The sequence below is a fragment of the Saccoglossus kowalevskii genome, chromosome 2 (genome assembly GCF_978046115.1).
Source record: "Saccoglossus kowalevskii chromosome 2, keSacKowa6.1, whole genome shotgun sequence".
Lineage (NCBI taxonomy): Eukaryota > Metazoa > Hemichordata > Enteropneusta > Harrimaniidae > Saccoglossus > Saccoglossus kowalevskii.
The window spans coordinates 8,433,621-8,459,411 of NC_140642.1; the positions used below are offsets into that span (position 1 = coordinate 8,433,621).

Sequence of the window (25,791 nt, forward strand, 5' to 3'; positions counted from 1 at the left end):
GACGTAGATAACATAATTCGATCTTTCGATGTTTTTTCGAGAGAGTGCCACCAACGTCAGACTGGGGCGAATAAAAAAATGGCTGCGTCCTCAAGAACGTCAACGTTATTTACCGAGCAAGAAAAAACATCAACTGCCGTTGAACGACACGGTAGTTATGTTTGCATAGAGTGTGGTAAAGAGGCTAGCGAATTGTATCGATATTACAGCAGCAATGTATTGAAAATATCACATTGTGTAAGTGATTGTTTGCGTTGAGGGACGAGTGCTAACCACAAAATACCGGGTAATGTAGTCTTCGTGTGTGTCAATATACTTGTAACACAACAACCGACGATCGGATGGCTTTACTACACATTAACGAACTAATACTTGTATATTTGCTGGCTAATAACAAAGTGGCCAAAAGTTGACACTAACAAAAGAATCTTGTTGTGGTGCAAAAGCCTCAAATTAAAAATTAATAAGGTTTTATTTCGTTGACAAATCAAGTTGAGTTTTGTTTGACTACGGTTAGGGATGGACCATTTGAAACTAATGGGCGATGGCAGAATTGGAAAATAAATTGCACAGACAAAAATCATGCACGGAATAATGACAGAAGAAAAAAATCTGCATGCCTGAATCTTGGGGGGGGGGGGGGGTATTTCACACTGTGAAAAAAAAGAATTATAGAAAAAATAGCACACAACATAGTAACTGCATTCTCATCAATCACAAATACTCCTGTGCATGTGACAGACAGCCATAGTGTTGCTGTTTACAAACATGTGACTACCCATGAAGCTTTGCGTTTTTGGCATGAATGCACAGGTAATGACGACTACCCTTTAAATATATGTTATTTTCTTCAAAAAATATTCTATCTCTGCAGATATTTCGAAATCAAGGGTTTCTAATGTCCAACTTCTATTGTAACTCGGTGAAAAACATCACTATTTTATGTTATAAATCTAATGTAACCATGGATACAAAACTGATGATATTATAATTCAAAACGTTGCTATGATACTCTCTTCATTCAATATCATTTCAATACTTCTCATCTAGGGTTACTGTGACAAGATTGTTGACAAGTACATAGAATTTGATCCTGTTATCATTTTACTAGATGCTGTATTACATAAACAACAAGCATATAGACATATATTATATAATAGCCTAATTAATGTAAGTAATAATCTATTTTGATCCATCATTTATTTGTACACTGCATCAGCAATTCAAAAGCATCAAGTCGTGATTACTTGCAATCTGATTAAAATCTGATGTATTGTACAGTGTGTATTTTATTTTATATATTTATTTTACTTTTACTACATTGTATATTATTTAACTATGTTGTTTGTTTTTCATGTTTTTTGTTACGTACTTCGGTATTTTTTTTAACTATCGCTTTTGAGATTACCAAAACCTTTACCAAACTGCCAGAAAATAAATAATAAATTAATATAAAATAAAGTTAAAAAAATGTATAACGAAAATAAATAATTAAACACAAATTTGAAAAAATAGCCCAAACTAGGATCTTGTTTTAATCAGATTGCATTAGTTGTTGTTGCCTGCATATCATTTAATGTCATGATTTTCCCCAGCAAAATGTTGATTCAACATTCTATCCACTTTAAAGGGTGGAGGTCATCAAAGAAATGAATATTTATGAACCTCCTGGCTTACATGAAGTCATGTCAGATGTTTGTAAAACATCCTGCTCATGTATTATAAAATAGTTTCTCTTTGAAACCTGAGGTCTACATCAGGCAGGTGACACTGAGATCATCATGTAATAATGCTGTTGCATTTAACCACATTGTATCTGCCACATTCTCTCTACAAAATCCTCGGCTTAATGGTTTGAACGAAAAAGACAATGTCCCTTTAAAATGTCTGCATATGTATACAGTATAGTGAATTAGCTGGGTATAAACAAATCCTACACCCTCAAGAGTCTGGGATGTGATTTCCCACATGAGAATGAGAAAATTTATTTATCTGTTGCAACCCTTTTAAATCGGGGGTTCAAGGAAGTACACATATAGGAATAAATTAATTAGAATCCCACCATTATGTGTAACCTTGGTTACAATCTATACAGGTACACTGGAAATTATGCGTGTTATGTTTACTTTGTGATGCTTATGTGAAATGGACTCAGCTAAAAGAACAAAATGCTGATGGTACCAAAGACTTCCTGTACTATGCATTAGAATGGGATTATTATGCCATGTTTTTTATTGCCGGTCTTGGTAAGTGAAATGAAATAGTTAATCCTCTTGTCTTGGATGCATGGTTTAGTTTTTTTTCAAGCATCACCTTCCTGAGGCTTTTGTCTGCAGGTGTGTTTTGTTTTCTCTTGTGTAATACAATAGCAAATAGAAGTTCCTCTGTTTCAAATAAATTATAAAGCGAACATACTTTTTTTCACGTCAGGATAGTTTTAAAGGCAAGGTTATTCAAAGATCAAATTGAATGTTGTGCTGAGTTTTCTAATGAAAAATACATACACTTGTTTTCTTATGACTGGAGCCGACCTTTGACCCTGATGTTGTTGCACCTTCACCGAGTGATATGGATTTTGATTTTTCAAATATTCTTTCATAAAACATCAATAATTGCATGTATTTGGTATTCACACAAGATCTCTGACATGGGTTAACTGTGATACTATAATCTAGATGACAAATGACTAGACACAAAGTTGTTGATTTGAACAACTTTGTCAAGACAGATTTCAGAAATACTTGTGGCACTTTTTTTCTACTAAGAAGTGGAGGCAATACTGTGCTAGGTCAATATGCTATAAAACCACAGCTGTCAAACATGAACCAAGTAGTCATTTGGGTGTGCTGTGAATAGAGGACTTTACTGCTGGGTTTCTATCCTATATGTAGTAAGAGATGAAGCGTTTACGATTGACCAATAATATTGTTGTGAATTGATTTTGAATTTGAATTATCAATTTACTATTTTTACAGAATTTGTATGTTTTATACTTGGTGTGGTGCTATCATGTAAGTTGTATCAGAAATTCACAACAAATACAATGCTTACTCCAAGGTAAGTATATCAGTTTTTTCAGTATATCGTATATTTTTTTCTGAATGCGAGAATATTCATGTACGATGTAATCAACATTACAAAGAGAGGATTTATTAACCATATTCCCCATCACTTTAATTTTAACAGTCAAGGTATTGACATTTATTAGCTTTTTAAATAGTTTTAGTTCAACACATTGCCTGGCGACGCCCTTTTTTCTAATTTATTTCGGCTATCTGTCAAAGCTGTTCACCAAATATTACAAATTTATTCATTTACAGTACAAGTATGCAAGTACGTGCATTGATGTTGTCTAATTCCGGTAAACTATTGGTGTTACCAGCAGTTATATGGGGTGCTAGTAGTAGTATCCTACTCAGATGGATAACCACTGTATTTGTATTCACATCAAGTATACAGTCTTTACAAGGTATGTAACAATGTGAACGAGGCATGTACAGACAACTCTGAAAACTGTAGAGTTAACAGTATTCGGCTTGAACCTTGCATAGCATGATCAACTGCGCACTCACCCGAAGCAGCACACTAAGCAGCACTGCATCATGGGATTTATAGTATCAAGACTAAAAATGACTTAGGCTCTGAGCATCATTTTTCGCAAGAAAGAAAACATGATTTCTCACAAACACCGCGCTTGTTTTAATTGGTTGATGTAGCAAATTGACACATTTTCAAAGGCCTTCAAATTAAAATAAGAGACAATACAACTTTAAATAAATTTTACCATTTTATTTTAAAGAATGCTGTTCCAGAACAATATCTTTTATTCTTGTACTAATTGCATTCAAACTTTATTCAAATTTATTGTAGTATGATTTTATATGTGATTGATTAATGTGTACTTTTACAGTTTTATTTCAGAGTCACACTGTTGTCAATTGCATATTGGTTCTATGTGGATATGGTGTACAGATATGTATAGAGCAATGGATTTCTCCAGCACTCCAATTATTCTTGACGAATACCTAATTTACCATCATTTACACTGTATTATATTTAAAATTAAACAGATTTGAAGTTGAATTACTGTGACTTGGTTATTAATTTGTTGTGCATCTTTCACAGCCATTTATCAATAGTTGGATACTATGATGTTTTAGGGATTAATTTTGTATTCCGATAATACAACCTATACATACTTACAGGTCAAGCAACATCCCCAAATTCTTCACCATCATTCAGGATGAAAAGATGGTCGGATGTAATCTGCATGTTTAATATTTTTTACCATACAGAAAACTAAAACTATTTCTCAAGCCTTTATATGTGTAAGAATAGTTTGAGAATAGAATTTTACTTCCACTGGTTTATTTTTAGCATATTTTATGCTGTATACGCCCTCATTGTTGAAAAATGGAGAAAATTCTATTTGTTGAATGAAATATATTGTCAGGGAATTCTTATAATGAATTTGCCATTTATAGTTTGCACTACATCATGAATTAAAATTTAATAGAAGTATTACGTAAATATTTTCTGATATATACCATGTTACATTGGAGGTGGGAAGTGCAAGTTTGCACGTGTTCTTTATGTGACATGTAAACATACAAATACAAACTGTATTGCCAAGGACCATTCCTGCATTTCAAACCAGTCGATGTAACCGATTTTTAGCTGATGAAGAGTTGTTAAATGAGAGCTGCTGAATGAAACTTGGATTTGTCAAAGCTTGTTTTGGGTCACCTACTGCTTTATATCTCTGATGCAGGTCGCATATAGGAGAATGCAAGGTTAGCCAGTTGTCATCTGAACACTGATGGATCTGTTGTGTTAATGAATTAGCTTCCCTAATGGTGATATATAGATGAACAGAAGAAATCCCAGTATTTCTTGTGGTATCCCCAAACAAGGCTAAAAAGTTTGTGTTGTAAATACTGACTGGTGTAGAATCAATATACGATTGAACCCATTTAAAGACCACATGGCTGATTTAAACGCTTACTGAATAACTAGTGATAATCAAATGTGGTGGAATTTGGAATAGAAACACTTTCCTTCCATATAGACCAATATGAACTCGTGTTCTGTGTTTCATCATTTTGGTAATATACACTATATAAATCAAAATTTACAAACTTACAGAGAGATAAGGATTGGAATCGTATGAAATGTAGACAACTGGTTTTGGTAAAATGATTTATATTGGAATCAGCTTTGTTAAAACATGCTTGTTCCCAATATTTTCTATGTTACTAATCTTGTACCCATCCGCTTTGGCAGCCATATTTGTGTTTATGGAAGAAAGTGACCATGAGAATCCACCAAAACAAGACTTTATAGCCATGTTGTGGTACTGTTAAAAAAAGCCACCATTATGTCTTGAAATATTGATAACTCAACCGATAGTGTGCACAACATCATATAATTTACTCGAATGAAACTATGGGTTTACATCTGTAAGCACAGAATTCCACATCAGTTATGTCGAATGGCCATGTTTGTATTTATGTTATTAAGATGCGATTTCGGATTCCAATATATTTCTTTTTTTGTTTAATCATCCATATTGCTTATTAATAATTTTGTTTCAAAACCCATTGAAAATGTTGCGTGACGACCCCTCCAGTTTAGTTTAAGACATAGCAAAGAAAAAAAAACATAGATCACAAGTTATCAGAGGGGGGGGGGGCAAGGGTTATTTTCGTTCAACGTAATTGCAATATTTTTTTGTTCGTACAACATAAATAGAAAAAATAAATTCCGTAATTCTGTAATCACAGGCTAGACATATAATGTAATCAATCAAATCTTTTTTTCGTACACTATAAAAATGTGTCATTTTTCTCATACGTACAAAAATTCACATCCAAATAAAAAAATCGTAAAGAATAATCCAGGGAAATTACATTTTAGAAACTGTAAAACGACTAGATGAATGTCAAGACGTAAAAGGCCCTCTAACCGAATGAAGAGCATTACGAGGGTAATATGCGCATGCGTCTCTTCACACGGCGCAGCAATGGCAGAGAATTTGAGTCAGAGAGCTCTTCGGACCATTTAATGTTCCATTTGTTAACACTGTAAAAATGTCTTTTTTCTTCGTAAATTGTGAAAAGCCCTTTTTATTTCCCATAAAACCGTACCAGCTATCCCCCTTGCCTCCCCTCTTATCACATTTTAAACAAACAAGATGGCCGCCAGTTGGCCATATTTGATCAAATTGAATTGACATGTATCCATTTATGACATGCTAAATATCAATGAAAATGATACATGGGTGACAGAGATAATGTAATATGGCCAAAAATTAAAAACAGCCATTATTCGGCCATCTCTGATCTGATTATGAAACAAACTGACATGTGCCAAATACGAATGAAAATGGTACATAAATCTTGGAAATATAGTAGTAAGGCCAAAAACTCAGATGGCTGTCAATCGACCATCCTTGATCCGATTTTAAAACAAATTGTCCTGGACATGTATCCTAACATGTATAAAGTATTTGCCAAATTTGAATGAAAACTGACAAAGCATGTCCAAAATAGAACATTTTCAAAAAACAAGATGGCTGTCAGTCGGCCATTTTGAATCGAATCGCTAAACCACTGCATGTGCATATGTCCCACATAAAGTAATAGGCACATGCAAAGAATGAACGAAATCGGCCCAAAGGATTCTGAGAAATGACTTCACACGGACGAACGGAGACCGAATTATAAGTCCCTTGGACTAACGAGGGTTAACAGATCTGCATAACTGCATGTTTGATTTGTTTTTGTTTAATGGTAGTGGTCACGTTCAGTCAGGTTATTAGTATTTCATACACTTACAAATCATGCAAGTTAATTCTTGATATATAGGAACATTACTCTCAGGTCACAGAACACACAATGAAATTGGTGATATAGGTATTGTACTGTGACCACACCATGTGGTCAACAGTGTCATGAACCAATCCAAATACATACATTACCTCCCATGGATTGCAGATCCTTACCTTGCAAGGTTTCAAACAAGTCTATGCCCTTGTTACAAGTCATACGGTAAAACACATAATTGAAAGGCTGAATAAGCACTCGGCATTACTATTACTCTCTTGCACATGTTAACAATACTTTTTATTTATGTTTCAAGTACAAATATTGAATACATAATTTGAACATATAAAGTAAGGCACATGTTTGTAAAATCAGAAATATTTCTTTAAAACATCAGGTTTTCATGATAATAAAATGCACCAATTTCAAAATAAAAAGTGACAATGCTAGAAAGGGTCCATATATTTATAATTTAATATACTATTTACAAGTTTGTCCTAAATAGGAATTAAAATTGTTGCAAATGCAGTATAATAGAGACTCTTGTGTCAAACACATCAGGATTACATAAATCTATGATTGCACCTTGGTTTCCAGGATTTACATATGTGGCAGACATGGTACCTTGAAATGGTGTAAAATAGACTTGATCTTTGGTTCTAATGCAGTTATTAGTGAACAAAATATTAAAACTCATTTCAAAGAAACCAATTATATTTCACCAATACAGAATGTCAAGTGACAGAAAAAAAGGCAAGAGGAAGTGAAGTAAATGCATAAGGGATTATCAGCCAAGATTCAGGTTTGTTAAAATAGTTACAGAAAATAGAGCAGTCCATATCCAACCCCATTGTACGTAAGCCAACCACCCCTATTATTAGAAATATGTAGGTCGATCACAAGTGGAAGATCATTCCATTTTCTGACAATAGGGGTGACATGACAAGATCAATGCCTGTTAAACATCATCTTCAAATACTATGCCACCAGTGAATATGTCATCAAAATCGTCATCATGGTTGATTGTTTCTATCATGCTCCTCCGTAGAGACGGATAGTTTGATATCGCTGTTGCTGCCTCTCTCATATCAGTCATGTCACCTTGTATGTGTTCTTTTCGTTTCCTGACATAGTCGCCACCTGTAAAGTGAAATATCAGGTATTTTATATGCATTGTATGAATGTTGTTTTAATATATATTATCAGGTTCATGTACTAGCACTGAATATCCAGTGATCTGAAAAAACACACAAAATCTACATGTTAATATAATACAATAATTACAATGCAAGACATAAATATTAGACCAATGACGGATTGATAGGACATGCATAACATGCAGTATGAGCCAGGATATGTTGAAAATAATGAGTTGCATGTAAAATGATTTGCACAGAAAGACAAATTGAGCAAGTATTTTGGCAAAAACTTTGGATAAAAGATGATTTTATCTGCAAACGTATTCATATTTAATCTTTTTTGATAATAGAGATAATTTGTAACTATTTCTGCAGATTTGAATAAAAATTCTGAGAACAAATTAAGTGCGTTTATTTTGAGGAAGGTGGCAATGGATCTCAAAAATTCAACTTTTGATTCTAATTATACACAATGCAATCCACACTGTATTTGGCCAACACTTCATCACACTTCGGGGACATATATTGTCAATCTTGAATACATCTCCTAATATTCTCAATTAATTTGGACATGGTCAAAAATAGACACCAGCCGTCTCAGAAATGGAAATAATTTGCATACAATAGAGGTAATTCGCTCATGTGTAAATTCCGTGGATGGGAAAGTTCAAAATTATTCACAAATGTAACGGACAGATTCAAATTCGCAACAAATTTAACTTTCATCCCATTCTGAGTGAGATAATTGTAAAAATAATAATAATCTTTATTATAATCATATCTTTTGTATGTTTGATAGTAATCACAATATCAAATATCATACATGAAAGTTACCATGTCATTTTATTCAGGTAAATATTTAACATAATTCATAATGATATTGATTTCAATAATTTAATGCAAGCCCTGGGTATACACCTAAAATTATAGTTTTTGATTTTGTTACTACTTATAAATATAATCACATTTTGAGGGCTTGATGGCACTTCCTATCCAGCAATAGGCCAGGTGCCCCTCCCACAAAAAGTATTTGTTGTTTTGCCCGCTGATGAGGGCAGTTTCTTTTTCAATTCATTTTGGCTATCTGTGGAAGGTTTCATTAGACGATGCGTTAACAAGCAACTCACTGAGTGTTCTCATTATCTATTACAACATTAGATTGACTATTGTTTAAATAACACATATACATATGTCTGGATAAGGGTTTGATGCAACATGCTAGGTTGTGTATGTGAGGAATGGGGTACTAAAGGGCACTAACAGGCATTGATACATACTGAATGTAATGTGACAACACAGTTACCTTCCTACAACTGTGTCTGTCGAGATTGTGGTTTTGTTTTACTGGTTGAAGAGGAAGTAATATTGCTGCCACTTTTGTTACTGCTGGAAGACACTGGAGCAGTTTTGATGATGTTGCTATTGGCAACATGTTGGTCTCCTTGATTACTGGGAGACATATTTGCTCGCCTGTCATCATCTGTCCTGTTCTTAGCATTGGAAGACAGTCGTGGTTCTTCAGAACGAGAGATACACAAACACATATGGGCCAGCAAAGAAAGAAATATGAAATGAAAAAAATTTATGTGAAGAAAAAATGTGAGGAAGTCAAAAAATGTACAACAAATGTGTCATTTTAAAAGCTTACTACTGTGCTGTATTACATAATTACTAAAATGAACACAGTCACAACACATGAAAAGCAGAAAGAAACCAAGAGATGAGACAGAGTGAGACAATTAGGATTGCATTATGATATCATCTAAGCAAATTGTGCAAATACATCAATGAGTGGTTTGCTACTGCATACTGATAAGGTACAATATGCTTATGAGGTTGATTCATCTACCATACCCTGCAACTTAGGTACTATTTAATGACACCATTGTTCTCATTCTTACATAAGTGCTTTATTAAAGTGGCTGAGAAATGCATGTCGTACATTTTGGTTATAATGCATTGAAATATAACCATGTTCTGTTGGCCTTGTAGTCATTGAATTTTTTGTCAAGGCTGAAAAAGGAGTTTCAAAGGTATAAATCTGAGTTGTGACTGTTCAAAGTAACAAACTTGTAAGAACACTCAAAGGATTAAATTTTCAATGGAAGTCATACTACATGTATGAACATGTCAACAGCAGACATATATAGTCATAAACGGTCGCAATCCAAACTATCTGATGATGTAAGACACAAATCTAATGATCTGAGCATGCATCAGGGTCATCGGTGTGACCTTTATTTTCTACACGTATCAAAAGTTCGAGGACACATATCACATTACCATATGATAGTTTGAAAATAAACAAAAACAGTTATCTGGTCAAAAATAGTTACTACACAACACGCTGTGTGTTCCTGGTGGATTATTTTTTTGTAGATTTCACATCTACATCGCGCTACACAGCATGTGTCAATTGTTAAAATACAGTATACTTGTCACTACTACTGAGGATTACGGCCAAATAAACGTCCTAGATGAACATTAACCAAAGACTCATAAATGTCAAAAAAAAATCTAAACAGAAGTCCTTAATCAATAGGAAAACTCAACATTTTACTTGTGTTCACCTTTTTCAACATAGTTATTCTCACCCTATTGGGGGGGAGGGGGATTTCTCAGGCACTTTAAACATTAAGTATGTCAGCACTTTCAAATTGAATGCAAGTAAACTATCTACAACAAAATGTTGTAGTGTAAGGTTTTGTGGTTCTAAGAAGCAAAACCAAGACAGTGCAGCCCAGCAAAAACTCATTTCACTAACCAGCTGATTTAGCTCTTGCTCTCCGATGTTTAAAACTTCTTGTTTTCCTGATAAAAGACTTCCTGGCATGCAAGGCATTTTTCATAATTAATGGTTTGTCTATGTCAATCTTAGCTTCTTCTGCAATGTCTTCAAAAAATCCTAAGTGAGAAAAGTGAAAAAAAAAATAAAAATGACAAGCAGCACATTCAGATATTTGTGACATGTAGTCTGAGACATCCATGAGGTACATGAATCAATGCAGTGAATGGTGAATCCATCCAGAGTGTCTACACAAGTTGTTATATTCCCATGTTACTTGCATGAATCAATGCAGTGAATGGTGAATCCATCCAGTTATAGCTTAATAAAGCTATAACAATATACAGAACTAGTGCATTTTAGTCAAAATAAAATGGTTGATTTGTGTTTAGTTTTTTTGTATGTAGACGTTTATTCAGTGAGGGAAAATCCCCATGGTTAACTCTATGGGAGCGCGCTCATTTGCATACATTTGCATCTCATTAAAACTTCGCGCCATAAAACATGTGCGATAGTTGTGTCCTTTCTCATGCAAATTTGAACCAATTGGGAAGCTGAAATTATTTCAACAGACACTTCTGGGCGGGAATACCTGTCAGTTGTAGTTCATGAATATTCCTATCGAGGTCATAGTGTCAAATACGTAATTTTTATTTACAAACATTGAGCCATGCCGAAAGTTAGGAAATTGTCAGAATTTACTAAAGGGAACATTGAAGCACTGTATACAGAAGGAGTTTCTAATAGGGAAATAGCAAGAAAACTGGAAATTTCTGAAGGCTCCATGCGTTTCAACCTGCGAAAACTTCTTCTGCGAGGTAGTATGGGCAATCGTCGTCGATCAGGTCGACCAAGGCGTACAACGCAACGCGAAGACCAGGTAACTCATCAGGTCTAGTTTAGCGAATCGGTTTCACACCGCCCGTGATTAGCGTGCCAATTTTAATCAACTCACTGTGAAAAGATTGAGTTTGAGCACTAAAAAATCAAGACTATATAACCTTGCCACATCGCAAGGCAGTTGCAATTTGCCAGACAACACATCAACTGGACTCCGGCGCAGTGGGCTCAAGATCTCTGGTCGGACGAATCAAAGTTTACGGTATTTCGTAGCCGTGGAAGATTATTTGTACGTCGGAGACCAGGTGAAGAGTACGAGCTGAAATGCATTAAACCTACAATAAAATTTGGTGGTGGTAGCGTCATGGTGTGAAGATGTTTTTCGGCTACCAGCTTAGGGTCGCTAGTCAATGTACCGACGACCATGAACCGATGGAAATATTTGGATATTCTGCAAAACGAAATGATACCGTCGGCACTAAGACTCGTTGGACCCAATTTTCATTTCCAACGGGATAATGCCCCCGTTCACACAGCATTGGCAGTGAGGGATTTTTTAAATAATCCACAAAAGTACGGATATCTTTTTGACAACTTTACCACTTTGAATTGGCCTGCACAGTCTCCAGATTTGAACCCTATTGAGAACCTCTGGGAAGTGATCGATTTAGAGGTGCATTCCCGACCAGTCGCTAACATCGAGGATTTATACGCGAGTATAATGGAAGCTTGGGAACAGTTCCAGGTGAAGATGTGTTGGAAACTCGTCGATACCATGCCAAAACGGCTTAAGGAAGTTGTCCAGCGACAAGGTGGACACACTCATTATTGAAAATCATTGCATTCTATATTCATGAGCTTGCGTTTACATGGTATTCTCCGTAGAGAATTTGAACGTTTTTTCACTGTTTCATTCAGACTGCCGTTTTTATTCAATCTTGCATGACAATGACAATTTTGTTGTTTGTATTGTGGATAAAAACGCATATTCTATTAGATATATAAATATATATTTTTTTAAAAATATTTTTTGTGCCAAGCGACAGTTCCGGACATTCAGTGTCACTGTTGTCTCTCCTGACTTTTTTTTTTGTATGTGATGTTCAGCCTTAGGTAGGATTTGAACCTGGGTCTACCGATCATGAGTCTGATGCGACAACCACTATGCTACCAGTGACCAGTTTTTATATAAATATATTTATTCAAACTGTTATTGAGTTTATTTTATTGTATCATATCATAGGTAGTAACTGCATGTAGTGTGGTGCGTAAATACTTTCTGGCGGGTCTGTACACTACCAGTGTAAATGTCTTTGCATATGTTGAGTGTTATCTAAAAAATAAATAAATTCTTTGTCTTGATTTGAAATCATTAAACTATATCTTGCATTTTTATTCAATCATTGGATATGGGACCCATGAAACAAATGTACCGGTATAATACATACTTTACATCATTTAATTTTCTATCGCTGATATAAATTTTTTGATTCAGGATTGTTCATATAATTTGTTAATTTGTGAAGAAAATTTTTTCCAAAAGTCACTGACACTATGTCGTAGAAGCCCAGAGGAATTTCACTGCTAGTAAACTTAGCGATTTTCACTGATTTTGCGTAATTAAAGCAGTTGACAGTAGTTCATTCAGACAAAATCATAACTTGCACTATGGTATTGTTTTATCGTCAGTATGCACAGGAACAGCAGACAACAAACAATTATCATGTAGGTACAAAATAGGATTAAAGTTTGTCCCAGTTGAATTCATGTATCCAGCTGGAGCTCCAGCTTTAAAAGAAACTCAACATTGTAAACTTACTTTTAAGTGTAGCTACATTGTGACTAATTTCTACTTCCACACTGTTTGTTCTATCACGCCTTGTCTGTCCTAAAGCGATTTCTAATCTTGCTAATGCAGCTTCAGCATCTTTCAATCTCCTCTCTGCTTCTCGTCTTGCTATGATTTCTTCTCTTAGTTCATTATCTGTCATTTCTTTCTGTATTGTTAAATCCTGTAAAATAACAATACAAGTTTTCATCCTGTGTTGTTTTATTTTACCCTCTGCCTAAAATTGATCAGGTTTTATTCGGCATATTTAATAATAACAAATATTCATAGATGTGTTGAACCTTTTGTTAGAAAACAATGAATGAAATAAAAACAGACTTTAATTGTTTGACAGCGCCCTCATTATTTTCCATTTTGTCCACAGAGGGCGCTAACACGCCAGATAAACTTACATGTAATGATGACTGAAGTTCTTGTGCATGTACAACATACAATTTCTTTTCTTCATCTAAAGCTTTAGCCTCTCTCTCTTTTTCCTTTAAACTGAAAGTTGTTATAGAAATAAAAAATGCATAAAAGTTATAGACAGGTGGGTAACTAGCTCTACAGGGAACATTTCAGTAGAAAGTCCTGAAACCTGGGTGTCTGTTCTTCAATAAAAGTGAGAATAGGAATAAGTATGGTTAGACAAAATAGCATGGTATAATACTAGCTTACATCTAGAGTCTTCACAAACCATTCATCTGTAAACAAATTAATTTTCACTGCTAGGAATGTTCTTGATTTAATGTCATTTGCAAGGTCAATATTTCGTGAAAGTTTCATGATTTTCTCTGACTCATAAAATTCACAAAAAAATTAGTTTTTTTTTTTTTTTCAAATTAAAGCAGTTTACAGTATTAAAGTTCAAGCAATTTTTCAGAATCAAACATTTGAATATTGTTCATAGTCTATCAATATGCGGTGGTCTCCACGCTGTTTTCTATATGAATTTTTCAGTGTTTTTGACTTGCCAAATGATATAAAATAAGAGCGGCTCTTTTTCACAATATAATCAATCAAAGACGCACATACTAAGTATCAAAAGTACATTTTCAGACTAAATATTTACTAACAGCGGAGTATTGTGATGAGCTCATGCCTTGCTATTGATCAGAATGCTGTTCAAATAGCACATGGGGAACTCTGTGGAAAGATGAATAATTGTTGTGCTGGAGTACGCAAATCTTCATAAAAAATGATAAATTCATTTCCACAACCATTACCTTAGTATTAACAATCACGCAATATTTTATCATCAACTGAATTAATATTTTGTTAATATTTTGTAACTAGATCTAAGCAGAGATTCAAAACTGATAACACAGAGTATGTTCAGAATAAATGTCCTGAGTTTTGGACAGCAGAGTAATTAGAAGACTCCATAAAAGTATTAATTGCAAGTACACACGTTACTACTGTAAAAACACTTTTTTTCTCAATGGCATTAATTTCACTATTTTGAGCAATTTCACTGGGTTTTAAGGTCGCAAACCTTGCAGGTTCATGTATATGTTCATGTGTATTAATTTGGTGAATCAATGAAAATAGCACAATTAAAAAACAGTGAATAATTAATGTGTTTACAGTCTGTTGTCATGGTAATGGACAGCTGATCCAGAACCACAATTACACATCAAATTGCTACTAACCGTTTTTCAGTATTTTTTTTTTCATCTACAAGTTGTTTGGTTTTTTCCTCTATCCTATTCAATGTAGATTTCAAGGACTCTGTGGTTTGACTCAGTGACTGGTTTTCACTTGACAATTTTTTTGTGACCAATTCCTTGTGTTGTAGTTCTTGTAAAGTCTTTTCTTTTTCTTTTGCAAGCAACTACAAAATAATTAGAAATAAGAAAGTGTTTTTTAAACAAGGTAAGATGAACAAATGCATTTCATAGAATTTTTTTTTAAGCGGGCAGGCTATATAAATGTATTCTCACTCATTTCGAAATGCTTGGTAATTAGCCATTAGCAAGACCATGATATAATGTTAATATAGTAACTGTTGCAAGTGGTATGTGACACACATTATTTCATACATCAATGCTGACAAAGCTGATGTTTATATGTGCGTGAGGGCAACCAATAGTTTGTCCCTGACAATAAGGTCATCCCAAGGCACTTTTACAACAAAAATAAATTTTCATTTATAAAAAGTTGATGCTGGACATTGCACAATGAGTTATATTATAAGCTCAGAGTTAAAAAGAATAAAAAAAATTGAATTTTGTTGATTACCGAACAGAAAAGCAAAGCAAATAGGGTTATTCCACCACCTACTACGATGGGGTGCAAGGCAATATCACCATAATTTATAATGAATGAATATTACCTGTAAATTGTCTTGTAACCTATCATTATTTCTGTTCAAACTATGTTTGTCATTTTCAACTTGTTTCATCAATTGCACAGTCTCTTCCAATTCCCTGTAGACAATAAATACATGAAATAATTACTTATTAATATGTGAGCATGATATATTGCCTACATGCATCCCACTACTATACTACAGAGTAGATTCTATGCAAGATACATGTCACTATGTTTTATAAACCCATGAGTAGCAACTGTTTTTGTGAATTTTAGGGATATTTTTTTAGGAGTATTTCTGGCTTGTAACAATCTGTTAACAACTTGATTTTCAGGGATTTCATTTTGACTCAGGCTTCACTGCTGTTAGAGCGCAGACTGGCAAGATAGTATGTGGTCAGACTATTGGGAATTCATTCAATATTACCGTACATGCAGTATCATGGCTATTTGAAGTTCAAACCCTGAACAATATGCATTGCAGGAAGCATAGAATGAACAGAAGAAGTAAGAATAAAGAGGAAACATGGCTGACTAATTTATTAAAACAAAGTAATATTTACGCATTCTCAACATGTACATTTTCATATTAAGTACATGTATCCCCAATATTCCAAGTTTATTTTACACAGCATTCTACATTCTTTTTTTCATTCTCATTTATTACACCCCAGCTAAAAATGAATTATTTTTTAATACAGCATAATAAATAAATAAAATTGTTTTGTATTATATAATATAACATCATCACTTACAGTTTATTCCTTTCAAGGTCATTTTGCATTTCCTTTGCAGTTTCTTCAATTTTCTTTTTTTCTATTTCTAATTCAGCTGCTATCCTTTCTAATTCCTGGGGAAATATATACATCAACATTATCATGTATGGTCAAGACTTATGTTAATCAGATCTAGGGTGCAATATCTTTATTAAACACTCTCTATATAAAGTAATAATAATGTTTATTCAACACTGAAACAAACTACAGTGAGTTGTTTGTTCTATGGTAGTCTAAAAATAAAAATAAAATAAAATAAACTAAACCAAAATAACCAATGCAATATATGCAATAGTGTTCCTGATATGACTTTGTACAGACATACACTCGTAACCACTATACCCCTCACCCCTATCCCACCAACGCGCAGGGAATAATAAAATCATGGAGAATCCCTGAAAGGACGTGCATACCTCATTCCTGTCCATTTCATCACGTAGTGCACATATTTCTGTGTGTAATCTGTCTTTGTAATCTTGACTTTCTTTGGCCAACTGTAAACCCTGTGTTTCTAGTGTTTGTATCATAGTGTCTCCAAGCTGAGCATTCTTCCAAGTTCTGAAAATGTATATGCAGCTGTCAGTTAATGAGAATTAATCAAACATTAATTAACAAGATCAAATACCGGGTACCTCTCCATACAAACAAGTATTTCTCATTTTAATGATAGATTATATAACTGATAAGAATTAACTAACATATACATATGAACATAATGACTGCTTGCAATACAGATTACAAGACACCACATTCCATTCAAGCATAAACAAACTTATCTACTTGAAAACTTGTTCAAGTTAAAAGCTTAGTACAATCTAAATGTCTAGTTGTTGTGAGAATAAAAATCTTCAATCAAGAAACACACCATATAACATAAAATATTGTCAGAAATGCAAATATTGGGTCAAAGAGAGTCTAATAATTATAAACACTAATATTATATTTCATCTGTCTGACATGTTACCTCTAGCATAAGTTTGATTGGTATGGTGAACTCAAGGGAAATGATGGTATGTACCAATTATAACATCTGCCACAATCATGTGATTTTTTTCATGCCACAGAAGTTCATTTTCTGATAGACAAATTCCACTATATAACATGATGTACAGTGTCGCGTATGTGGGCAGTCACGTAACGGACAACAAGTGCAATTATCCAATTACCGGTAGATACGTTGTAGTAATCTCAAAAGATTTACATTAGGGTCATCATTTTATAGGACTATGATGGCAATGCTATATTTTCAGTGTGACCAGTATTTTGGTATATAGTGAAAAGCAAATCACCCCAGGCTTTCCCCAGTATGCATAATGTCACATCCCTACATAGCTATCACAAATGTAATAGTGACCTTATCATTACAAATGCCAGTCTGGTAGAGTCTCATGTAGACTGGCATACTGGATTGTATACACAAGTTTATAGTAATGAGGGATCTTTGACAGCTGCTGGAATTGCTTCTCGGATAAACATTTGATACCAGCATTGAATAAAACTGACTCACTCAACACAACTTTTACATTCTTTGGAGACAAGTCATGTCACGGCATGACAGAGTCCCTGTTGGTTCAAAAGTAAACAAAAATAAAATAAGTCAGCCTTTTGAATCAGAAAATGAAAGAAATGACATTTAGTTTTTGGTAATGTAGTTGTAATGTTTGATTGCAATCAGTAACTTTATTGCCTATTTTAAATTTGATCTGAAAAAACATTAAGGGTAAGAGCCCAGGGTTCTGATCATGGAAAATTGATAAAATATAGGGGTGGGCTATGCCCGGACATCCTCTGCAAAAAATAGAACAAAAATTCATGAAAATTGACAACATGCAGATCGAACAGCGTCAGGGAATAGAACGGCTAATAAAAACATGCAACACAAATAAATGAACAATATGCAACATTAGAAGTATGGGTTTGCAGAAAACATCTCTGCTGCAATGGCACACGATGCTTTTGTTTACAGTCTGTCAATCACCTTTGACCTTTAAGCATCTGCTTTACTGATTGGCTAAGACTGACATCAATACTCCAGTTTTTATTATAGAGGTCAAGTCAATATTGCTTTCTTATCAGACTAGACGCTCATCAATCATGGTGAAAGTTATCAAGTTAGCAAATTCCAGCGATTAGAATGTCTTGCTATATGGATATTCCCGGTGGCCTTGAGATAGGAAGAATTTTTTTCACCAACGAAAGAAGAAGAATTTTCATGACAGAAATGCAATAGCTGTGATGAAAGATGGTAAAAAAGTTGGCAGTCTTCAGCATGACATGGCAAAATTGCTGGCCCCAGTTATGAATTCGCAAGCTGCTTTATCTTATAAAGCCAAAATAATATGATTTCAACCACTCTTCCAGGTATGAGGTATGGATGCGACAATATTGCAACATTGGTTTCATTGTCGATGATGCTAAAGCCAAACAAATGCGACAATTGCTTCGCAGTGCTCCATAAACTGTAAGATTTGCTTGAATCGTTTCTAAGGAAGCACAAATCAAATGGCCAGCCTATTCCAGGGCCACAACATATTTCAAAAAAGATCTAACTACCGTTTCTGCTTTAATATATATTTTTGTAGACTTGCTGACTGTTATGATTCTGATAACAAATCTTGAAAAATAAATGTAAATTAAGTAAACAGCAGTGAACACTCTGCCCTGAATGCAGCAAGTGAAATTACCTATTTTGCTGTCATTGCTATTTTGAAAATTATTTTTCAAGAATTTTTATCAGAATCACAAGACTTCAAGGAAGTCAACTGTTAATACAACGAACAAAAAATAGGTTTTTGTTATTTTTGTTATTACAAGTATATGCCTGGACATGACCTCAATTTCTTTATTGTATCAAAATTGGGGGCGGGGGGTGGGCGTTTGCCCAGGCCCATCTTTTACCCAGATAAATACGGTACATGTTCAATATACCGTTAAAGTCCTGTTATAAACCGCGGTTTATATTACAATGTATCAATTTAAACATTGGGATCAAAAGCTCAAGTTCGGGGTGCGGTTTCTATTACGTACATATTGCAATCACTAAATGGGCGTGGTCATTTTTTGTCCACAACACATGCACAAAACAAACAATACACCGTACAATCTCTTGAATAGGCGTCGGGGAAGAGTGAAAGGCCTTATTTTGGTTCTAAAATAGGCGTTACGAAATGTTGAAAAATTACAGTCAATCAAAAAAAAATTCCACATGATACAAAAAATATGTAATATGCATTTATTTTTTTAATTTTCTTGGTGACGAAAAGTATATTCTAACAGAAGTTTCAAATAAAAACATGAATGCTGCTTAGTAGCAAATGATCACATAACGGGTCACAAGTGAATAACTTACTTGTTTTCGAAGTGTTGATATTGGTGATTATTATTTAGTAGTGATTACAATAACGCACGGAAAATAAATTCGTTGAATTGTTATATATTGCAAGTAAAATTCAACTTAGTTTCCCCGTAAGCGAATGATTTCAGTCACATGTAAACAGCCGATACGATATCCGCCATGTTTTTGAATGCTCACATGACATATTATTGACCGGATAGGTCAAGTCGCTAATTAACCAATTAAAATGCTGGATGGTGCCCACATGTTCAAATTACATAGCTCATTTAAATATGTTAATGACAGTTCAGCGACCTCATGGTGAACGCAACACGGAAGAGATTTACCGATAATGTAGTGCGATCTTTTGCCTTTGATTTCAAAGGAAAACGGCATGATTTTTTTTTTAAATCAAGAAATTATTTGTTTTCGAAAGATAAATTATTCTTCAACGCTTAGTTTAACACTTTTACGGTGATAAAAGCTCATTGTCTAAAACTTACGAAACACAGACGTATTCAGAAAGAGTATTGACAGAGGTCGCCGCCAGAACAAAAGCAGTTTCATTGCCTGTTTGACATCTTATCACCGCTGAACAATAAATAGGTGTGAATATTTTTAGGCATGTTGTCGAAACAAATGAATAGGATTAGGAACAATGCCGTTTTGGAACAGCTGGTTGAAACAATGAAGTCACGGTCTTGTTGAATTGGGGGTGCGGTTAGTAATAGGTACTTTTCAAGTTTTCAATTTTTGTTAAGAACTCTTTAACCCCGAAGCCGGAATTGGGGGTGCGGTTACTATTACGTAAGCGGTTTATATTAGGACTTTAACGGTATGTACCAAGATAACAATAGTTGTCTATGTATAACCAAAAGTCTGTAATGGCAGAAATGCTTGATTTTGATGAATTTTAACATTAAAATGGCAGCCATTCAGCTATCTTAAATCTGATTGTCAAACAAAATGAATATATGTGCAATATATAACTGCCAAATTCTTGATTTTGAACATTAAAATGGCTGCCATTTGGCCATCTTGAATTAGATCATGAAACAAATGCATACGACCATATGTATAGAATGGAGTTTGAATGAAATCAGCCTAGGCGTGTCTGAGAATACAGCTATGGACGGACACAGACGGATGCATGAAGATGAAATGGTAAGTCCTTGTTTTCAGACTTCATGTATATCAAATTGGAGATTAAAAACGGCTGCCATTCAGCCATATTGAATCCAATCTGAAAAACAAAATGTTGTGCATCAAGATGTCAGTATGTTCAATGTATGTCCTAAGTTTGGATGAAATCCATCCATACACAACTGAGATCTGGCTTTAAAATGACAACAATGTTTGATTTTGATTAATTTGAACATTAAAATGGTCAGTGACTGTGAAAATTGAACTCTAATAAAGACATCAGGAAAGACTGAAATGCCTAAATTTATTGTGTTTATGGTAATACGTTGACTACTACTCACACACTACAATCAGGTATAGTATGCATGTTGCTAAGTTCAATACATTTACAGTGACCTCATATCAGCGGGCAGCACTGGGATACTGTGTATTTACTTATGACTTCACAGACTAGTTATAGCTTCAGTTACAAACTGGCCCCACCTTCTTTATTTAGATCATGTCTGCTTTTGCTCAAACTATTGGGAAATACTTAAAAGTTGATTGAACTCTTGGTTGAAAATATTTCAGTTGCTATAAGCTCTAAGCCTGGATAAAATACACAGTGATGGTATGTGCACTGTTGTTATGAAATTGCTACTTTCCAAGTGTAAGCTGACTGAAGTATCACTTTACATGGAACATCATTAGCATTTGTGTATATTTGTTCAGTTTTTTTAAGCTAAAAATTATCGGGGGAGGGAGAATTAAAAAATTTTGAATTTCCAGATGTGAACTCTAAATACCATTCAGTAGGATTCCCGACCATGTTACAGGTATATGTACTTGTACAGGTAAAATTAAATGCATCATTATGGCAAGGGAAAACCATGCTTTCTTTTGTCTAGGTTGTATAATAAATTCTCTTACTATTAGATGATGTGTATTTGTGATTGTACTTACTAAAATTAAAGTACATTCATGGGTCAAAGCCTAAAGAACATCTGATTGGTGTGGGGGATTTGCCAAGTCGGTTACAAATGGAATGCTATTGATTATGAAATACGGCATCACAAAGTGAATAATCCACTTAACAATAACTGATTATTTGGAGTAGGTTGAAACAGATTAGAGAAAGCCACATCTGACATGAAAACGATTATGACACATGACTAATTAAATGAAGAAGAAAAATAACCTTGATTCAATCATCCAAACACATAAACAAATATATACATTTCTATCTACTTAAGTCAAAAATTAGATTTTTAACATTTCGGATTGATAAGACAACAAATAATACATGTACTATCATTTATGTGTGTAAATTACTCAAATACACTGATACATGCACATTCAAGAAATAGCCAGGCCACACCCAGCAAGACAACAGACCACACTCGGCAAGACCACAGACCACACCCAGCAAGACCACAGACCACACCCAGCAAGACCACAGACCACACCCAGCAAGACCACAGACCTCACCCAGAAAGACCACAGACCACACTTCAAAAGACCAGAGACCACACCCGGAAAGACCAGAGACCACACCCGGAAAGACCACAGACCACACCCGGAAAGACCACAGACCACACCCGGAAAGACCACAGACCACACCCGGAAAGACAACATATATATTCAGATAGACCACTGACCTCATCCAACAAGACCAGAGTATACCCAGCAAGACCACAGCCAGCAAGATCACAGACCACACCCAGCAATTCCACAGACTACACCCAGCAAGACCCCTGACTACACCCGGCAAGACCCCTGACTACACCCGGCAAGATCCCTGACTACACCCAGCAAGACCACAGACAACATCCAGCAATTCCACAGACTACAGACTACACCCAGCAAGATCCCTGACTACACCCAGCAAGACCACAAACAACATCCAGCAATTCCACAGACTATACCCAGCAAGACCCCTGACTACACCCAGCAAGACCCCTGACTACACCCAGCAAGACCCCTAACTACACCCAGCAAGACCCCTGACTACACCCAGCAAGACCCCTGACTACACCCAGCAAGACCACAGACCACACCCAGCAAGACCACAGACCACACCCAGCAAGACCAGACCACACCCAGCAAGACCACAGACCACACCCAGCAAGACCACAGACCACACCCAGCAAGACCACAGACCACACCCAGCAAGACCGCAGACCACACCCAGCAAAAAAGCAGACTACATCCAGCAAGACCACAGATCACACCCACTAAGACCATACCCAGCATGATCGCAGACTACACCCCACAAGACCACAGACTATATCCAGCAAGACCCAATACAGTAAGACTATACACTTGTATACTTACACTCTACCAGACTGACGAAGTACTTCTACCCATCTTTCTCTTTCATTTTCAGTATCGGCTGCAAGACAAATAACACCCTGCAAAGAACCATATTTCAGTTAACTTCATTCAACATACACAGTACAAAGTAAGTTTACACCATGAATATGAACTTGAAGCTTGAATGTGTTCACAATTGCACCTTTTGTTCAATAAATGTTAAATGGAAATATATGAAGATGAGGAACAATAGATGAGGAACAATAGACAAGGCACGAGAACACTATATAATTTGATATGCATGCATGACTCTTTAAGCGAGTCTATAAATAGCACATGTACTTAGTTCTGTCCACTATTTATACTTTAGAGAGTTCTACTTCTGTTTATATATATTATACTTGTAATACATGCAATAGAGACATCAAAACATTTCACAGATATATTCAATATTCAGTTATTTGAAAATATAACAGTGGAATATTACATCAACACATGTTCTCTTAATGAAGTGAACTAAACAAAAACATTTTGATAATTTCCAATATTTCTTTGAAAGAATAACAAGATGAGTCAAAAACAGGGCTTCACAGAAACATCAAAGTCAAATGCCATGCTGCTCTTCAGTATTGAAGTGGGTGCCCTCTCAACTCAAGTTAAACATAGTCCAAGCCCAATGTGATTCATCTTTTAAATGCCAAAGTCAAAGCCACCAATCACAACACTGGTTGTGTACATGAACCATTGTGTTCATAGAGATCCCAACATATGCCAAATGTATAAACCAAGTTGGCAGTGTGCATGCTTGAATAAAACATATTGTAATTTTTCTGATGCAGAAGAAAGAGAATTTCATTTTGTATTAAGTAGTTCAACATTAAATGAGCAACATGTTTAGCATTCTTTGTCATTACTTCATGGGCATAATGATTACTAACAATTAATAGATTGTGTTAATAATACCAAAACATAAGATACAAGTCATTGTCAATGACACGTCCCGTTCCGTTCATATTTGAGTGACATATACATTCAAAGCAGATCATGACCGAAATGCACCTGCATATGTACAACACATTGTACTAAATCTGAACAAAATCCATCCATGCATGACTGAGATCTGGTTCCGGAATTGTGAAAATACGTGATTTTAATGCATTTTCGGTCTTAAAATGGCCATCATTCAGCTATTGTTAAGCGGATCATGAAACAAATGCACATATCTATTTGTGACATGATGCACCATGTGTATGTGAAGTTTGAACTTGTTCAATCCAGACATGTCTTGGATACGGATCCAGAACTGAATTCTTTAAGAAAATGGCCGCCAGTCGGCCATTTCGACTTGATCCGGGAAAAAAATGACGTGCATCAAGGTCCTATTATGTTTAATGTAAGTACCAAATTTGAACGAAATCCATCCATGCATAACTGAGATCCGGGTTCGGAATGGTGAAAATGTGCGATTTCAATGCATTTTCGGCCTTAAAGCAGCCGCCATTTGGCTATCGTTAATGGGATTATGAAACAAATGCACATACGTATTTGTGACATGATGTACCTTGTGTGTGTGAAGTTTGAACTTGATCAATCCAGACATGTCTCGGATACGGATCCAGAACTGAATTCTTTAAGAAAATGGCTGCCAGTCGGCCATTTCGACTTGATCCGGAAAAAAAAATGACGTGCATCAAGGTCCTATTATGTTTAATGTAAGTACCAAATTTGAACGAAATCCATCCATGCATAACTGAGATCCGGGTTCGGAATGGTGAAAATGTGCGATTTCAATGCATTTTCGGCCTTAAAGCGGCCGCCATTTGGCTATCGTTAATGGGATCATGAAACAAATGCACATACATATTTGTGACATGATGTACCTTGTGTGTGTGAAGTTTGAACTTGATCAATCCAGACATGTCTCGGATACGGATCCAGAACTGAATTCTTTAAAACAAAATGGCCGCCAGTCGGCCATTTCGAACTTGATCTGAAAAAAAAAATGACGTGCATCAAGGTCCTATTATGTTTAATGTATGTACCAAATTTGAATGAAATCCGTCCATGCATAACTGAGATCTGGGTCCTGAATGGTGAAAATGTGCGATTTCAATGCATTTTCGGCCTTAAAGCGGCCGCCATTTGGCTATCGTTAATGGGATCATGAAACAAATGCACATACATATTTGTGACATGATGTACCTTGTGTGTGTGAAGTTTGAACTTGATCAATCCAGACATGTCTCGGATACGGAACCAGAACTGAATTCTTTAAAACAAAATGGCCGCCAGTCGGCCATTTAGAACTTGATCCGGTAAAAAAAATGACGTGCATCAAGGTCCTATTATGTTTAATGTATGTACCAAATTTGAACGAAATCCGTCCATGCATAACTGAGATCCGGGTCCGGAATGGTGAAAATGTGCGATTTTGATGCATTTTCGGCCTTAAAATGGCCGCTATTCGGCTATCGTTAATCGGATCATGAAAAAAATGCATGTGTCCCATATAATGTG

At 35.2% G+C, this 25,791-nt stretch overlaps 2 protein-coding genes across 3 annotated transcripts in view; one reads left to right on the forward strand and one right to left on the reverse strand.

Annotated features, from left to right (window-relative positions):
• The first annotated feature begins 78 nt into the window (after positions 1–78).
• On the forward strand, positions 79–4,083 carry LOC102808962 (protein ARV1-like). Its single transcript, XM_006817368.3, has 6 exons — positions 79–237; positions 1,051–1,170; positions 2,096–2,246; positions 2,976–3,057; positions 3,321–3,469; positions 3,911–4,083. The coding sequence occupies exons 1-6, from the start codon at positions 79–81 to the stop codon at positions 4,027–4,029; spliced, it is 780 nt and encodes a 259-aa protein (XP_006817431.1). The 3' UTR covers positions 4,030–4,083.
• A 3,015-nt stretch (positions 4,084–7,098) lies between these two features.
• LOC100366459 (pleckstrin homology domain-containing family D member 1-like) overlaps positions 7,099–25,791 on the reverse strand; it is a 31,709-nt gene continuing 13,016 nt past the window's right edge. Inside the window, exons 4-13 of one of the 2 annotated variants that reach the window (XM_002735441.4) lie at positions 23,296–23,372; positions 16,919–17,063; positions 16,485–16,579; positions 15,752–15,845; positions 15,069–15,250; positions 13,830–13,920; positions 13,408–13,600; positions 10,728–10,868; positions 9,267–9,479; positions 7,833–7,964 (exon numbers count right to left, since the gene is read on the reverse strand). In XM_002735441.4, coding sequence (XP_002735487.2) covers positions 9,271–9,479; positions 10,728–10,868; positions 13,408–13,600; positions 13,830–13,920; positions 15,069–15,250; positions 15,752–15,845; positions 16,485–16,579; positions 16,919–17,063; positions 23,296–23,372 — 1,227 coding nt within the window. In that variant the 3' untranslated portion in view covers positions 7,833–7,964; positions 9,267–9,270. Of the gene's footprint in view, positions 7,965–9,266; positions 9,480–10,727; positions 10,869–13,407; positions 13,601–13,829; positions 13,921–15,068; positions 15,251–15,751; positions 15,846–16,484; positions 16,580–16,918; positions 17,064–23,295; positions 23,373–25,791 lie in introns of both variants that reach the window. The other variant, XM_085490659.1, reaches the window with a different exon arrangement.

What these genes read in the sequence shown, in the direction of transcription:
- LOC102808962 (XM_006817368.3), top strand. Translation starts at nt 79, where the DNA reads ATGGCTGCGTCCTCAAGAACGTCAACGTTATTTACCGAGCAAGAAAAA. An exon ending in AATACAATGCTTACTCCAAG is followed by an intron (nt 3,058 to 3,320) that starts GTAAGTATATCA and finishes ATTCATTTACAG; the next exon opens with TACAAGTATGCAAGTACGTG. An exon ending in AAGTATACAGTCTTTACAAG is followed by an intron (nt 3,470 to 3,910) that starts GTATGTAACAAT and finishes GTACTTTTACAG; the next exon opens with TTTTATTTCAGAGTCACACT.